Source organism: Condylura cristata, unplaced genomic scaffold (genome assembly GCF_000260355.1).
Source record: "Condylura cristata isolate star-nosed mole 26May11 unplaced genomic scaffold, ConCri1.0 scaffold00024, whole genome shotgun sequence".
Lineage (NCBI taxonomy): Eukaryota > Metazoa > Chordata > Mammalia > Eulipotyphla > Talpidae > Condylura > Condylura cristata.
In genome coordinates this window covers 7648858-7665622 of record NW_004567125.1, presented here as the reverse complement: position 1 = coordinate 7665622, position 16765 = coordinate 7648858, and the positions used below count along the sequence as shown (strand labels likewise).

At 50.2% G+C, this 16765-nt stretch overlaps 1 protein-coding gene across 3 annotated transcripts; it reads left to right on the top strand.

The window, feature by feature from the left end:
- The first annotated feature begins 5583 nt into the window (after positions 1-5583).
- On the top strand, positions 5584-9865 carry PSMG3 (proteasome (prosome, macropain) assembly chaperone 3). 3 transcript variants are annotated; one of them, XM_012729273.1, is made up of 4 exons: positions 5584-5648; positions 5891-5997; positions 6222-6465; positions 7068-9865. In XM_012729273.1, the coding sequence occupies exons 3-4, from the start codon at positions 6250-6252 to the stop codon at positions 7218-7220; spliced, it is 369 nt and encodes a 122-aa protein (XP_012584727.1). In that variant the 5' UTR covers positions 5584-5648; positions 5891-5997; positions 6222-6249; the 3' UTR covers positions 7221-9865. The 3 variants fall into 3 exon arrangements, with proteins under 3 accessions (XP_012584727.1, XP_004688407.1, XP_012584726.1); XM_004688350.2 differs by having other exon boundaries at positions 5891-6076; positions 6228-6465; XM_012729272.1 differs by having other exon boundaries at positions 5891-6076; positions 7068-9864.
- Positions 9866-16765: the final 6900 nt, after the last annotated feature.

Genomic DNA, 16765 nt, shown 5'->3' with positions numbered 1-16765 from the left:
GTAGTTTCCATGTGGCTCTTCTTTGATATACATCATTTAGTAACATTTAAACTGAAATTGTTGTACATTAACTGTTGTACAGTGCTTTGATCAGATGTGGCATGTGGTCCAAAAGTGGCCAATAAATATATTCCATCCCCAGTAAGGGACTGGCCAAAGACAGGCACATGACCCAGGTTTCTCTAAGATTGATTACTGAGACATTTACTGGCAATACTGGGAAGAAAAGCTACTGAGGTATAGAAGCTGGAGGTCTATCAGAGCAAAGGGACAGACCATCTGAGAATGAAGCCAACACAACAAAGACAGAGATAAGAAATGGAAACATGGGCTCTCCCTGGTGTCCCAACAGGTTAAGGCTCCACAATATGAAGCTCTGGGAGGTCACTGCTGCATGAGTTCGATCCCCAGCCAGGGAGCTGACCCACATGGCGCAGCAGACCTCTCCCGGCCTGCCCACTGCTGCCCTCAGCAGTGTGTTTCAGTAGATCTGCCTGTTCTGTTCTCCGCTCTGTCTCTGGTGAATCCTCTCACCCACCACACCTCTGACCTGTACTATAAGCATAAATAAATAAATCTTTTAAAAAAAGAAAGAAATGGAGAGACAAATTGTCTGCATCTCTGGGTCTTTTCTGCTATATGAGCCCCTCTATTTTCCCTGAGAGGAAAAATTTTTCACATGTGTGTCTGTCACTGATGCTTAAAAGAATCCAATAGATACATCTTCAAAAATACCTAAAAGTCTAATGCCACTATCTGCTGTCTGCATCACATAAGTAGTCTCCAACTGTCACTACCAGCTCCTCTAGGAAGATGATGGAGTGACAGAAATGACAGTGGTTGTCATTTAATTATGTAGTATTAATAATAAAAGGGTTATACCTATTAACAAAACCTCAGAGGGAATGTTGCATCTATAATTGGTTATTCAGACAAACTCTGGGGGCTCCCAGGGCCTTCAGGCAATGCAGGTCAGGGGTACCTAACAGTGCCTAAATGCGAACCCAAATTACTCCCCACCTAGCATGTAGCTATAGAATTTTATTTATTGAAGGACAAGAGAACCACTGATTAGTAATAAATGCTATAGCTAAATGCATAAAGTCCTAGTGAATCACAGTACAAGTATCACCTCACTCAATCCCTGGGAGGCACAACTGTTATCTTCACTTCTAAGCTGAGAAACTGAGGCCGACAGCGCAAGCTACTCTAAAGAGCAAAGGACCAAAGAAGTTGGCTCTGATGCCCCAGGTCCTCCTCATGGCCAGCCTGGTATGCCTCGGGGTCCTTACTGCTGAAGTTCAGTTACCTGAGCACCTGCAGTGGTGAGACTGCAGAAGAAAATAGAAATCATCCCAACAAGGGCCTCTCTGGTGGCGCATGGGGTTAAAGTGTAGCACTATGAAGCTATCTGCAGCCACTGCAGCACCAGTTGAATTCCCAGCTAGAGAGGTGACCCACATGACACAGCAGACCTCTCCTGTCCCTCCCGCTGCTCCCCTCAGCAGTGTATTTCAGTCAGGATGCCTATTGTACTCCTTACTCTGTCTCTGGTGAATCTTCTCACACACTCTTACCCCCACACCTCTGACATACATCCCAGCTCTTGTATGCACAAATAAATAAATCTTTAAAAAAAAAAATAACCTAACAAAAAGTCCTAAGAGTTAATTGACCTGTTACACAATCAGGCTCCACTCAAATACCCTTCCTACTATAGCTCCAGAAAGTTCCCATCCCCTGTATTGAAAGGCCTAGAAATCATAATAAAAATCAACTGCAGAAACAAATTGCAAATCGAATGAAAGCTGCAAGATTTCAGGAAGACCACCAATGAACTAGAGGATGTGCAGACCCAGCCCTAAACCAGTGGCAAGTGAGAGAAGGCCTAGCAATGCCAGGCAAGCCTGCAACTAAGAATGAGGAAACTGACAAGGCTAATGACAGGATAGCATATCAACAAGAAGTGATTTAAATATCAAAGGATTGAGAGAGGCTCTTGGGGAAATTGATGGTGCCCTTGTACATTATAGCAAAACCAATCCTCTTTCTAACAGAGCTAGGAAAATCACACTTAATGTGAAGAATAATATATTGAGCTATCATACAATTTATTGGGAAAATTATGATCCTATCAAATCAACGCTTGATTCTTTGTTGATTCTACAAATTAACACATAATTGCATTCATAACCTGAAAGTCCTTGACTAAAAGATACACTCAAGATATTTTCCAAGATAAATTCTTTTTTTTTTAAAGATTTATTTATACATACAGGCCAGAGGTGCAGGGGCGGTGAGAGGATTCACCAGAGACAGAGTGGGGAGCAGAACAGGCAGATGGACGAAGTACACTGCTGAGGGGAGCAGCGGGCAGGTCAGGAGAGGTCTGCAGCACCATGTGGGTCACCTCAGGGGCCAGGGATCGAACTCACACTGAAGCAGCTACGGCCAGCTTGCAGTGCTGCCCTTTAGATCTCTGCGCCACCAGGGAGGGCCACAATATAAATTCTTAAACTCTTTTGCCCCAGCACTGACACTATTACTATTTGATTCCCATTTTAAATGAATTCATTTGATTCCCATTTGCAGTCTAGTTACCCACTACCTAGCACTGGGAACAGTCAATAGTAGGCATTATTTTAAAGGTGTAAATTCTGCCCACACATCCATTTAGCCCTCCAGAAAGCCCCTTTGCTGGACTATGGAGGACAACCTGCCCACCTTGTTTCCTTCATATTCAATCTTTACCAAAGATCTACACTAAAAAACAGGCAAAGTGCAAGCATTTAGTTTCTTAGCATTGTCATCGAAACATCATCCACTATGTTCTTCAACACCTTTTGTAAAGGTGATAAGTTTATTTCAAAGTTGACAGGTCTTTGGGGGATGTCAGGTTTCACTACAAAGAGAACATGTATAAGTAGGTGAATTAAAGTGAACTTTTTGAAGGTTTCACATGGTAAAGCAATACATTGGCAATTTGCTTTGGGTGTGTGTGTGGGTGGATGCATGTTTAAATTTAGAACCAGCAAAAATTTAGACTCTCCTTGGAAATTGATATGCTTCCTCCTTTTTGAGTCTTGGAACCATGAAACGCATAATCTTTCCCTCTGTGATTTGGCTGCAAGAAAGCTCAAAAACAAATTTCCTCCTGTTCTTAAATCTATTTTGATAATGTTTTGTATACATGGCTTTTATTTTAGACCAGCAGAAATCATTTTGGCAGGAGCATGCTTCATTTGACTTGACTTGGATTGTACAAGGAGTCATTAAATCAAGAGAAAAGAATGAAGACTTAGGGATGCCAAGGCTTCCCAAGGAGTAAGCGGCATAGACACATCAGGCCCTGCTGTCAGAAAACTGGACAGGAAAATTTCTGGGGGTAAGGTTTAGGGGGTGTAAGGAAGTATTAATCCCCTGAGGAAGAGGCTCAGGGCTGAAATTACTATAGTATCAGCCCAACACTCTCCACCCTACCTCAGCTCTCCTCCAGCCTGCCAATAAAACTTCCAGCTTGAAGAAATGGAGGATAAATGGTAAGGAACTCTCAGGACTCCCCAGAGGAACCAGAAATCATCCTGTTCCTGGCATAGCCTTGGTGCTGCCTCTTTCCCCTTGCCTGGGCATGCATGAGAGCATTATTAAGGGCAACGGCTTGAAGCCCAGAGCCAATCCTTATCAGCTTCATGACCTTGGACAAATTCTCTGAACCCGAAAATCCTGTCTATAGAAGCAGTAATAGGGCCCTCCCTGGTGGCACAACAGGTTAAAGCACAGCACTATGAAGCTATCGCAGCCACTGCAACAAAGTCTGATCCCCAGCCAGGGGGGTGACTCACATGGTGGGGCAGACCTCTCCTGACCTGCCCACTGCTCCCCTCAGCAGTGTTTTTCTGTCAATTTGCCTATACTGCTCTCCACTCTGTCTCTGGTGAAGCCTCTTACACCCTGCACCTCTGGCCTGTACCCCAGTTCTGTATGCATAAATAAATCTTAAAAAAAAAAAAAAAGAACCAGTAATAATGTTTCTACTTTAAGGTTAAGATCAAATGAGTTACACATAAAGTACTTAGAACAATGTCTGGCATTGTGCCAAATGATTGCCATCTCTTTGTATTCCCTTGAACATGAACAGATGTCCCTCATGGGCTTTTGAGGTGCTAACTTTGTAACTGAGGGCAGTGGGCTCTGACAAAGAATCCATCTTACATAAAACTTTATTCAGGTTCCCCTAAACATTTTTAACCCTGACGTTTGGACTTGTGTTCCAGCTCAGCATTTTCCAGTTTTACCAAGAATTCCATCCTCCATAGCTGGTCACCCTGGATACCTTAGTTTCTCCATCCCCCAACACCCAGAGAGTATGACTGGCCCTGGCGTACCTTTAGCAAGTATCCTGTTAGGTTGATTTAGCCAGAACCCCAGTCAGTCCTGAAGTTTCCTTAGTAGTTTCCCCATGATGGGGTTCTGATGAGATGTTGGGTTCAGATGAATGGGGTCCTTGAGTTGCCTGAGAAAAGTTTCCAGTATCTCTTTCAGCAGCACACAGCAAGTTTGCAGAGGAGATAAGGATGTTTGCACAGATACAGGCAGGAAGAAAGAGCTGCATTTGAAAGGAACAGGTTTGTTCAGAGTTGCCTGCAGAGACACAGGAAGGCAATCTTGGGACAAGAGCTGCATTTTGCCAAGAGAGAAGTTGTTCTTACAGTGTTCCCTTTTGGGGGGAGGAGTTCATTCCTTTGAGAATTTTTTATCAATTGTTAAAATTAATCACTTCTAGGGGATGACTGGATTAATTTATAAGGACCCGTGATTTTCTCCATATCCCCACCTTGCGGTGCCTACAGATATTTCCTATAGCAGTCCTTTATAATGACTGAGTTTCCATCTGTCCAAGCAGTGCTTAAGGATTTTTCATTTCTATGGTTAGTTTACTGGTGATGTTAACAATTTCTACACCCCCTCGCCCCACCCCTCACCCCCAGCTTCTGGTCATATGAGGTTTCCACCCCAATTTTCTATTCTATGCTGCAACAAACCCCACCTGCCCTGGCTGTAACTGTATTCGGGATTGAGTGGGGCTCTACACTGTCATCTCTCTTGTCCCTTATTACAATGTTCACAAATCTCTTTTCAGAGCTTTAACCACTTTCCAAGTCCGGTTTTTCTCGGACAGACACCAGCGGTCTCCATACACCGATACAGCGTCCTTGTTTAAGTGTTCCGGACCCTCCGCCCAGAGCCCATTTCTGAGGGTCCCCTGACCACAGAGCCACAGCAACGTCCAGGATCTCCCTACGGGGACCCGGTGGTCCCTTTACCGAGTATCTGGGGCCGAGGGGCTCGAAGCCGGTAAGTTGAAGCCTGCTAACGCGCTTCCCAGTCACCCAAACCTCTCCTCAATACACAAACCCACCACTCTGGGGCCAGAGGCCCGGGCTCGGGGGCGGAAGCCCCGCCGACTACACTTCCGGCGGGGGCAGGGGCGCGAGCGAGTGGGCCGGGCGCGCGCGGGCGGGGTCCCGTCGGGAAGGGCGGGACAGGTCTCGCGCTTACGTCACTTCCGGGCGCGGCGCGGTGAGCGCGGGAGGCATGGCTACCTGCTTGGCGTGGCTGGCGGGGCGGGCCGGCGCAGGGCGGGACGGGTGGGTGTCCCGGCGACCCCCTCCCCCCCAGATGCCCCTAGCCGGGGTGCTATTGCGTCTCCGCGCTCCCTGATGGGTGGTGTCTAGCGTCGTCGGCTGGGGCGGTTTTCACCGACATAAGCCCGCCGGGGGCGGCGGGGCGGGGGACGGGGAGGATGCGGATCTTTGCTCTCGCTGCGGCTATCGGAGCTTTACGCTTATGGTGATGGCATGGCTGAAACCCCCTCTCTCCCACCCCGCAGGATTCTGAACCGCTCTAGCTTGGGTGTGGAGTCTTGAACGAATGCTGAGCGCGTGGGAAGTGCTTCTCGCAGGAGGAAATGACATACCTCACTTCATAAAGACAGAAGTGTGTTTTGACATTCCATTCTCTGCTGGGCCTGCTTGTATATACATGTGTGTCTAATCCTGAATCCAGAAAGTCCCAGGTGAAATCTGTATGGGCGGGCAGACACTTGCTTTTTTGAATGAGCCTTCTTGTGTTTCTGTTTTAATGCCAAGTGATACATCGTTTGGAGCCCCAAGGCATTTCTGACACTGATTGACTCGCTCCCTTTTTCTTTTTTGCATAAGTTAAAGGTGCCATTGAGAAGACCCAGCTATGGAAGACAAACCTGTGGTGATATCAAAACAGAAGACAGAAGTGGTGTGTGGGGTCCCCACCCAGGTGGTCTGCACAGCCTTCAGCAGTCACATCCTTGTGGTGGTGACCCAGTTCGGGAAGATGGGTACCCTGGTCTCCCTGGAACCTAGCAACGTCACCAGTGACATCAGCAAGCCCATGCTCACCACTAAAGTCCTCCTCGGGCAGGACGAGGTAAAGTGGTTGGGAAGGGAGCCCCACCGTGGAGAAACAGCTCCTGTGTCTGTAATTTGTCATTGCAGACATAGAATATCTGGTAGCTAGCCTCGGTAGTTATTGCGTTTTCCGGATCCTTTGTGGGTCAGAGGGTGTCCAGCTGCCCTTGGTGGATACTTTCCCCAGTCCATTGCATTTTATCCAGCAGGCTTGTGGAAGTATTGATTTTGTAATGTAGGCCTTCCCCTGGGTTTGACCCTGCCATGATATATTATAGTAATGAGTGGGTGTCATGTGCTCAGTTCTGAAAGATTATCTGTGCAATTGTACAGAGTCCCCCCCCACACACACGTCTGTCTTTGATGAGTCCTTCCAGATTACAGATAGCCGGAAGAGACAGGCAATCAGAAGGCACTAAGAAAATAAATGTAATGATGCCTCTTTAGCAGTTTGTTTATGACTGCAGGTGTTCTGGGAATCTCCTGAACTCTGAATCATTGTTGCATCAGATTTATGGGGTGCAGGAAGCCTGTCTGGATTCCTAGGGGTTCCTAATGAAATCATTAAGAAAGAAGCAGGTTTCTTGCAGTGAAAATGTTTTTCCCCCTATCCTTTACCAGCCTCTCATCCATGTCTTTGCAAAGAACCTGGTGACATTTGTGTCTGAAGAAGCCGGAAACAAAGCAGTTCTCCTAGCCATGGCCATGAAGGACAAAAGCATGGAGGGGGTAAAGGCTTTAAGGGAGGTAATCCAGATGTGCCAGGTGTGGTGATCTTGGAATTAGCAGACACACCTACTCAGGAGAGCCAGATGGAAATAAAACATCATCTCAGTGATTTGAAGACCACCCCTACCCCCTTCATTCCCTCAGAAGGAGGAACCCCATTTGGCTGTAGCTCTTATATTCAGAAGAAAGGCGCACGTATCAGGCAGACTCTCTGTTAGGTCACTAATAACATCAATGAATGGGGGTTAGGGAGAAACATGGAATGTGTCGGGGGCGAGGGAGGGGGCAGCGGGTGTTGTGAATGGTTCTCACCAGGGTCCAAATCCAAATCCCTGCATGTGTTTGAAAATGGAAAGAATGAGTCATCAGACATGAGTCATGGCCCTTAATGTGAAATATCAATTGTTGGAGGAAGTTTTTTTATTAAAAATAAATGTATCCCAAAATACTTCACCATCCTTCTTACAATACTGAGAAATTTCATTCATACAGCACAGTTCAATTTAGAATACCCTAACTGGGAGAAAAACTGGTTTGGCACAAAGATCATAGTTCAATCTGGACCAAATGAATCCCAGAAGTTGATTCTGTGAACTTATCTTGCTCCTCCTGTGACTCCTTCCTGTGACTTCTCAGCATGCCAGGATGTCATCATTCCACAAATACTTCTTGTCTTGCTTACAGCTGGGGGCACAGACCCTAGTCTCAGCAATCATATCCTACAAGGACAGGAAACAGATGCTTGTTACCCCTTCAGGCGTGGGGCTGCTAGGGGAGGGCCAGGTGAGTCAGCCACCTGACCTCACAGAAGCAGCTGTAACCACTCTCTGCAGTGGAGGACGATGGGAGAAGGTGACTCCAGTGAAGGTCGGGAGGAAGAGCACAGCCAGGGCAGGCTGCTGAGAGCAGACCATGGGATGTGCTCATTTGGCTGACCATGAAGCAGAGGTGCAAGGACCTTCAGCGCTCTACAAAGGCCTTAGCACTAAGTCCTCAAAGCTTCAGGATGGCATGTATGCCATATCATTCAGTCTGTGGGTACCTGAGCTGATGGAAGGGGTCCTGGGGTCCACCTAGGTTCTCCATCTTCCCTCTAGCCACAGTTGCACATGTCGCCAGTTGTACCTGAAACCAATTTAGGTCTGTGTCATTGACTCAGAAGAAAATGGGGTGACTGGAGAGTAGAGGTAGGACATATCTAGCAGAAATGTTGGGATCCAATAGCAAACATCCAGGACATCCTTTGAGAAAATTTAGGACTCACTGCTAAAATTCATGTAAAGAAATACTTTATGAGATTAGATAGGGTATTTGTATTTGGTTTCTCTTCAGAATCCACAGCCTTTCCCCAGAGGGAGAGCTGCCTGGTGTCTAGGACATGATAGGAAAGGGGGCTCAAACCGTCGGTCCATTGTAAAAGGATTTGGAGAGTGACTTAACTGAAGATGGACCTGAGGAAAGCTGTCTTCAAGGGCTCGTTCCCTCAACAGGTGAGAGCCTGTGTGTACCACGGGGTGCTGGGCCACCCACAAGGTCACTAGTAGCCAGGGTCCTGCCCTTGCAGTTCACAGTCGCATCCAGTGGAGAGATGTGTAAACCTATAGACAGACAACTTGTGTTCTCGGGACGCGAGGAGGACCAAGACTTGTGAGAAACCCTGGAAGACCCAGGAGTCTGATATGGCCAAATTTGGCTCAAGGACTCCCAGACAGCTTTGCCCCATCTTCCTGGACACATGACTTTGGCCCCACCTTCCTCTTTCCCTTGAGGAAACACACTGCAGTCTTATGGCCCCCACAAACTTTTTGCTCTTTCTACTTGTTCTCATGCCAGTGTGTCCCCTGACAAGATCCTGCCTATGGAGGACTAGACTCAAGTTTGAAAGTCCACAAGAGACTTTCAAGAAGGGACAGGACTTTCTAGACACATGAGGACCCCTGGGTGATCCATGTGTCATGGCATATGTGACACTAATGCCACTGATGAGGTAAAGAGAACTTGGGGCATGATCCACACTGTAGGGCTCGCACTCAGGCAGTCTTACTTCAAAATTAGCACATAATTAGGCCTTGGAGACAACACCATCGCCGGACCCCCCACATTGTGTAACCCTGGTCAATCCCACTGTGTTCAACATTGCTGTCGGTGGTGAACCCTGGGCTGTGTCTCCTACAGCAGAAAACTTTGGTGCTCTGGGCACTAGGAAGAAGATTCGCAAAAGTTCCTGCTTTCACAGAATTACCCCAGGATTTACATACCAAGGTGGTGACTTCACATGCCATAATGCATGTGGCAAGTGCATCTGGGGGGAAACTGGATGATGAGAATTTAATCTGGAGACTTGTCCGTGGCAAATGCTGAGCACGACACAGACTGAGGGGTTGAATGGGGAGCGTGGGGTCTTTGGCAAGGTGAGGAGGGCATGAAATTTGTGGAAGCCAGGAGGCTTGGGTCTAGGAATGGCAAAACTAGCAAGAAGATCACCATTGCAGACTGTGACCAAATCTAATAAATTTGACTTGTGTTTTATCCTAACCACCAGACCATTCATTCCACAGCTCAGGAGATCACCTCTTCCTTCCCATCTGCTCAAAATAGCCTATAATCTGTATGCTCTCCCTTCAGTGCTTTGGGCTCCATGTTTTCCTTATCCCCTTCCAAAGCTAGCTGGTTGCAGTTAAGTTTATGATTATGAAATAAACAATAACAAAAAATAAGCACATAATTACTCTTGTCATCTAAAAATTAGATGTTTGTGGAATTATAGCTTCTCTCATTTAACAAATGGGAAAATGAAGACTGGGTAGGATTCCAGTGTGAGCCTATATTCAGATCTGAAGCTTTTGGTTTCCTGATTCAGTCCCTAAATGCCGAAGAACTCGTGCTGCCTACGCCAGCCAGGTGCAGTGATCAGCCCACACGGTAACTCACCTGATCTTCACCGCAGCCCGGGGAGATTACTCAGGCTGTGCGTGCGACAGGTGAGGAAAGTGAGGCACAGTCATACACTGCCACTGAGTGTCAGAACTGGAATCTGAACCCAGACACAGGGCCCTGGTCTCTACTCTCCATCTGTCACTGGGCCCCCCTTTATCTCAAGCTGCCCAGTCTGCACAACAGTCTCTTAAGTGGGAGGAGAAGTGTTGCCTTGTCCCCGCATGGGACCTCATACGCCAGGCCCTGGCAGGGTCTGTACCATCTAATTGAGACCTCATGCCACCCTCACAAGAGAAGTACTGGAGAAATTTGAGGCTTGAAAAGATGGGGTGAAGATGGGGTGAATGACTTGATGACACCAGATGATAAGTGGTGGCCCCAGGATGTAAACACAGCTGTGCCCTTGTTATTTGCACAGGGAGGTGGCGGTGTATAATTGAAACCAGGGTCCAACGCCTCTCTAAGCCATACTTACGGCTGCCTGAAGCTTTCTGGTAGCTATTAAATAGAGACCAAGGCTTCTGTCTTTGCCACCAGTGCCTTCCTACTCTGCCCTGCCTTCTGAATGAAGATGTAGGACGTACGTGAAAGGCACTAGGCCCTTGCTTTCCTTGGTGCTCTGCTCCCAGCTGCTATAATTCAGGAGGCGAGATACATGCTCCAATAAAGATCTATAAAGCCGGCAGCTTCCGCAGGCAGGGCTGTCTGCTTTGTGGAAATTGTTACTCCTTTAGCTGGAAAGGCTGCATATGGCGCTCACCCAGTGATCAAACTATAATTACAACTTCCAGCAATTTACAGCCAAATGTAAATAATGAACACTGGGCTCATTTGCCAGCCCCTGCGGCACGTCTGGTAAATGAAGTTGACTCTTTCAAGGCCATACCCTTGGACCAGCACGGTGTGACTTGTCTACATTTGCTGCTGTGCTGCACACAGAGTCCCTCATCCACCCCACCCTGTTCCCTCCCACTCCCTCCCAGTTCCAGAGTGGACACAGGATGTGGTTCCAGCTCAACTCTCAGGGTAAGTGGGGGCCTTGGGGGGTCATCGAAGGGCAGGGAAAGGCACTCACCCTTGGCTGTGGTTCTGAGCAACTCAGACCTTGACAGGCCTGGACCCACCTTAACCAGAGATTACAAAGAACCCATGGAAAGACTGGCACCGGACTGACTGAGTGCTCTGACATTGGCCATTTTGTAGTGAAATTGGAGATCGGGAGAGGGCACTGGGCAGGTGACAGCAGAATGGCCCAGTCAATGGACTCGTGGAATCCGAGAGACAGAATGATGTGGAACTGGTTGCAGGGAAGTACTGCCATCACTGAGGAAACAGCACAAACCTGCGAGGGGAAAAGGGTGACTGGTGAGCATGAGGACTCCGATTCTAGGAAGACTGTGAGATCAAAGGCACAGAGCCCTGGAAAAGAGGGCAAATTTCCAGAAATAAGCCCAAACTTGGGGACATTTTGATGAAGACCATCTCTGAGTCCCTGGCTACTGTGAGGATGACAGGACAATTGCTGGCTGTCCCCCTGGGCTGTCTCTCCTGAAAGTCTAGAGCCCCCAAGTGGGCTACACAGAGCCCTGAGCCCCATTTCCTGGTGAAGATGGAAAATTGCCTGAGGGTTGGAAATTGTTCACCGGCAGGATGGCTGAAACCAGACTGGCGGAAGGTAGGATAGGGATATGCTAGGAGAAACCTGGACTGGAAGAGGACGGGAGGGAGGGGTGAGGAGAGACTCGGATGGCAAAGGAGAGGGGAGGAGAGAGGAAAGGCAAGAAAAGGGAAATAGGGGGACAAGGAGAGAGAAATGGGCCAGACACACAGAGTGGGGTCTCAGAGCAGAAGAACGCAGAAACACCAGCCCTACAGCCTGTCTCCCCAAGCCCACGGCCAGTACCCAGACATGCAGGCTCTGCTCAGCAAGTTCCATCGGTTACCTTCTGGTGAGCCCACCTCACATGTGGGAAGACTGAGGACCAGAACCAAGTAGGGGGAACAGCCAGGATAGGGGTGCAGCAGCCCCCCTGCAGGCTGAGTGTCCTCCCTGTCCCACGCTACCTAAGGAGGCCCCAGCGTGGGGTAGTCCCGTAGGCAAGTAGGAGAGCGCTCTGGTCAGAGTGAGGCAGGTGAGCTTGTTGAGACTGCTGGCCCCCTGATGTGTGACTGTGAGGAGGAAAAGGAAGGGGAGGGAACAGAAGGAGAGCTGAGGGCCACTTAGAGATGTCAGGACTTAACCCTGATAAGTGGGACCCCCGCCCCAGATGGACCAGAACGATGGCTCCAGCCTTCCAGAGCTGCACCTGGTCATTGATCCAACAAGATCCACACCCAAATGTCAGAGGCTACAGCCCAGTTTGTCCCCCCGCTGGCAGTGATGGGACAGACATCTGGTCCCAAAATCTGGGCAGGGCATGGTGGGGGTGTGGCCCCAACTGTGCCGGACAGGTAGGGCCGGCCTGGCAGGGCAGGCAGGGCGAGCAGAGTTTTCTAGGTCTAGGGAGAGGCCAACTTCACAGAGCAGCAGTGTCTGAAACAGGCAGGCTGCCGCAGTGCTGGACAACAGCCTCAGAGACTGGAGGCTGTATGGTGGGGCCCACCACCCCCACCACCCCCTTCACCCCCATCATCTCTCAGGGCTGGCAACCAACAACAGACCTGCCCAGGGGGCCCAAGCAGACGGCTGAGGGAGCCACGGGGGAGGTGAGCTGCTATGTGTGTGTGTGTGTGTGTGTGTGCGCCTGCTTCGTGCACGTGTGTTTGTGTGCGTCCATAAGAAGGGAATGGTGACCAGGTTAGGGCCCGAGTGCCCTAAGGGGGTGGGGGGTGGGGTCCTGGAGAGCCCACAACTTAAAATTGAGAGTCATAGCCCCTCTGCCCTACCCTGTCTCTACCTGAAGCTGTACCCTCTGCTAAACCAGGGATAGCACCTGGTAACCACAAAGGGTTGCAAGCCAGCCCAGCCAGTCCAGACCCATGTCAGCACCCTAGCCCCAAGTACACATGGACAGGTACCCCCCAGGGCTGGCATCTCTCTCTGGGGCAATGGGCAGGTACAGACAGGCCCCGGCAGACATCTGGTTCCCTTTGGAGACTGAGACAACAGAGGGAGGTCACAGCCAGCACGGATGGACCCAACAAAGAGGACAAGAACCCCAAACCCCACCCTGATCCCACAGGGCGGACAGGAAGCAGAAAGAAGCCCACCTGCAGTGCACCTGTTTGGCCAATGCTAGCCCCACCAGTCAGTTAACCACACTCTTTGGGCCTTTGAGACTGCTGATAGGAGGCCTACTCTTCCAGGCCCCACTCTGACAAGGGCTGACGGGCACAGCCCTGGCATGTAGGGGTTCCTGGAAATTGAGCCTGAGACCCAGTTTTGCCTAACACAGACAAAGGGAATGGCCAAGTCAGAATCCCTACCTGAGTGCCCTGTGCCCTTGGCTTTGGGGCCAATGCCCTGGCTGGGAGTCAACTTATTAGCCTCCAGGAGACAACATTGCCAGCCTGTGCACCCCCGAGGAGTCCCAGAGCCAGGACAAGAAGGATTCAAAGTTTCCCTGCCCTCCTTTAAGAGGGAGGGAAAAAACAGCTCCATCCCCCCAGGATGAGGGTGGCCAGGCCAGGACTCACGTCCAGGCCTACTTTGTAGCCTGCCACATGGTGCTGGGGGCTGGAAGCCCACAGCAGCCCTTGCTCCTCCCTCTCTGCACCAAAGTTCCCATGTGTGTAACCTAAAGGCCTGAGCACCCAGTGCCTGTGACTGATAACAAGCTCCATCCCAACCCCCTCCACCCTGCAGGCCAAGGGCTGTGGTGGATATTAGTTGAGTCAGTGGCTAGTGGGTGGCTTCAGCACAAGCTCAGTGGCAAATCCTGTCTGCCTCGCTCTGGGGCCAGAACATGAGGACCCCAAGGGGAAAGTCAAGGAGCCTGATAGGGTAAGCTGGGGGCTTAGGGTATTGGAATACCCTAAACCGCTGGTCCTACCCCCGCATTTCTGTTGGCACAGAGCAGCTCTCAACTGCCGGAAGGGCTCAGGACAGTAAGAAGAAGGGGAGAGCCTAGCTGTAGGAGAGTAGCCACAGGCCTCCAGTGACACCCTCAGATGGCAGGCTGGCTGAGAAACAGGACTGACGTGGTGTGGGGCAGACCGAGCTGACCTGAAGGAGGGCATTCAGTGATTAGGGTGAAAGGCAGACACTGAGATGAGAGCACTGAGCTCTGCGACTGGCCAGTGGCTTCTCAGCTGCCCCACACCCTGGCCAGGAGTCACCAAGTAACAGGTCACTTGGTCACAGTGAACAGTGGTCATAGGACCTGGCTGCCCAGATCTGGGCGGGCAGGTCTGTCCTGTAACAGGCCCCAAGTAGGGAGCTCCAGGCTGGCTGGCCCGGCCATCTCTCCTGAGAGGGCAGGCTGTGGTACCAGCCACAGGGGGTCAGGCCTCATTCAGTCAGCGAGCACCACGGGCCACCAAATGATCTACCTCTCCCTCCCCAGGACCCAGAGGCTGAGTCCCTGGCTTCCCCAGACCCAGCCCTGTTCTCGCCTGTGCACAGGCTTGGGATGGCCAGCCTCTCCTGGCACAGCCACTTCTCATCCACCCACAGCCTCCTGCCTGCTCCTGGGTATGGCCTGGTCAGAGGTCTGGATTCTGAGAGGACAATGTGGCCAGTGACCTTTCCCAGAGTTCTTAGCATGTGAAGGGACATTGTGCCAGGTCTCCCAGCAGCATTAGGGACTGCATGCTGAGCCCTGGGAAGGGGCTGGAGAACACCAAATTCATCTTTACAAATGAGAAAGCAGAAGCCTGGAGAGGTGAAGGGCCTATTGGGGTGGCAGGACAGAAGGCTAAGGGCTGAGGATGCCCCTAGAGAGACTGGTTAGAAGGCAGAGAAGAAAGAGGGTGGAGATGACAGAGGGCCGCTTCACGGTTAGAGCCCCAGTTTTATAAAATGTATACTAGGCTACCTGCTGGAGAAGTGCAGGCTGCAAACGAAAAATGTCCATGAGCAGTGAATTCCCAACGTGTGCAGGAGGTTCTGGAGAAAGCCAGCTTAACAGCCTGAGCTCTCTGGAGGCCTTCCTGGAGGCAGTGACGGTTTCGAGAACAGCCAGAAGCAACATGGGCCTGGCCACCACCATTAGAGCAGGTATGTCCTAGAGCAAAAGGGCCTTCCCAGGGATCATGTACCCTCGGAGCAGTGGGACAGATGGGGAGATCCCCCAGTTTCTGTACCCGGTCAGAAAACACCCTTTTATTACAGTATAATCTGCAAGGAAACACCCTTTTCTTACAGTATAATTGTTTTAAAAGATATATTTATATATACAGAACTGGGGTATAGGCCAGAGGTTCAGGGGTGGCGAGAGGCTTTATCAGAGACAGAGTGGGGAGCAGAACGGGCAGATTGAGGAAGTACACTGCTGAGGGGAGTAGTGGGCGGGTCAGGAGAGGTCTGCCATGCCATGTGGTCACCTCCGGGGCAGGCAGGAATCGAACTCATGTGGAAGTGGCTTTAGCTTCTCAGTGCTGTGCTTTAACCCGCTGCGCCACCAGGGAGGGCCTCTTACAGTATAATTTGAAGAAGAAAGGGAAGATTTTCCCAAGTCCCTCTATCTGTGTTTGGGTCCAGACCTTGAGTCACCCCAAAGCCAGAGTCCCACAGAGCCCTCCAGAAGTCTGGTTCCCAGTGACTCTACGTAGGGAAGTCCTTTTGACATCTAACCATCAATGTGCCCTGCTGTGTGTCCAGTCATTCCCTAGCATCAGCCTGGAAAAGATTTAGGCTTCAGTTTCCCTGCCTATACCTGAACCCCTTCCAACTATGTCCACCTTCCCATTTTTGCATCTTCACGCTCAAAGGCCCTGAGGCATTGTCACAGGGACAATGACAGGTGCTACCTTTATAAATGTCCCTAATGATGATACCAACGCCCATGGCCAGTGCTGCTCTGCATCCATGCAACTCCTGTAGGTGCTGGGCACCGTCAGCACTGCACCGTACTGTGGTTGGGCTGGGGCCTCAGGCGAGCACCTTTGGCACCCAGGAGGAACTCACTTTGGACAAGGTATAGACCACCGCTCCCACACCACTGCCTAAGGGGGAGCCTGCTGTCCAGAAGGCCACCCACACAGCAAGGCTCTTGTTCCCCACTCATCAGACCAAGCTGAGCACAGCACCAGCTTCCAGAAGCTGCCATGGAGAAAAGGCAGGCAACACACACAAAACCAATAGGTAAATTGGGAATTTCAGAAGGAATTATTTTTAAGATTTATTTTATTTATAATAAATGAATTATGCAAAACCTGGGGTGCAGGCCAGGGGTGTGGGATGAGAGGACTCATCAGTGACAGAATGGGGGACAGAACAGGCAGATGGACTGAAATACACTGCTGAGGGGAGCAGCGGGCAGGTCAGGCGAGTCTGCTGTGCCATGTGGGTCACCTCCCTGGCCAGGATCAAACTCGTGCTGCAGTGGCTGCCGATGGGTTCACAGTGCTGGATTTAAGCTGTTGTGCCACCAGGGAGGCCCTTCGGGAGGAATTCGAAGAGGGTGATGGGACAGAGAAGGTGACCAGGAGATAGCAGGACAAAGAGTCTGCCGGTAGAAAAGTTGGATCAGAGGTTCTGACCTAGAAGGGGG

Bases quoted from the DNA above. Each gene is read 5' to 3' on its own strand.
- PSMG3 (XM_012729273.1), top strand. From the start codon at position 6,250: ATGGAAGACAAACCTGTGGTGATATCAAAACAGAAGACAGAAGTGGTG. The intron at 6,466-7,067 runs GTAAAGTGGTTG...ATCCTTTACCAG, and splicing joins TCCTCCTCGGGCAGGACGAG to CCTCTCATCCATGTCTTTGC.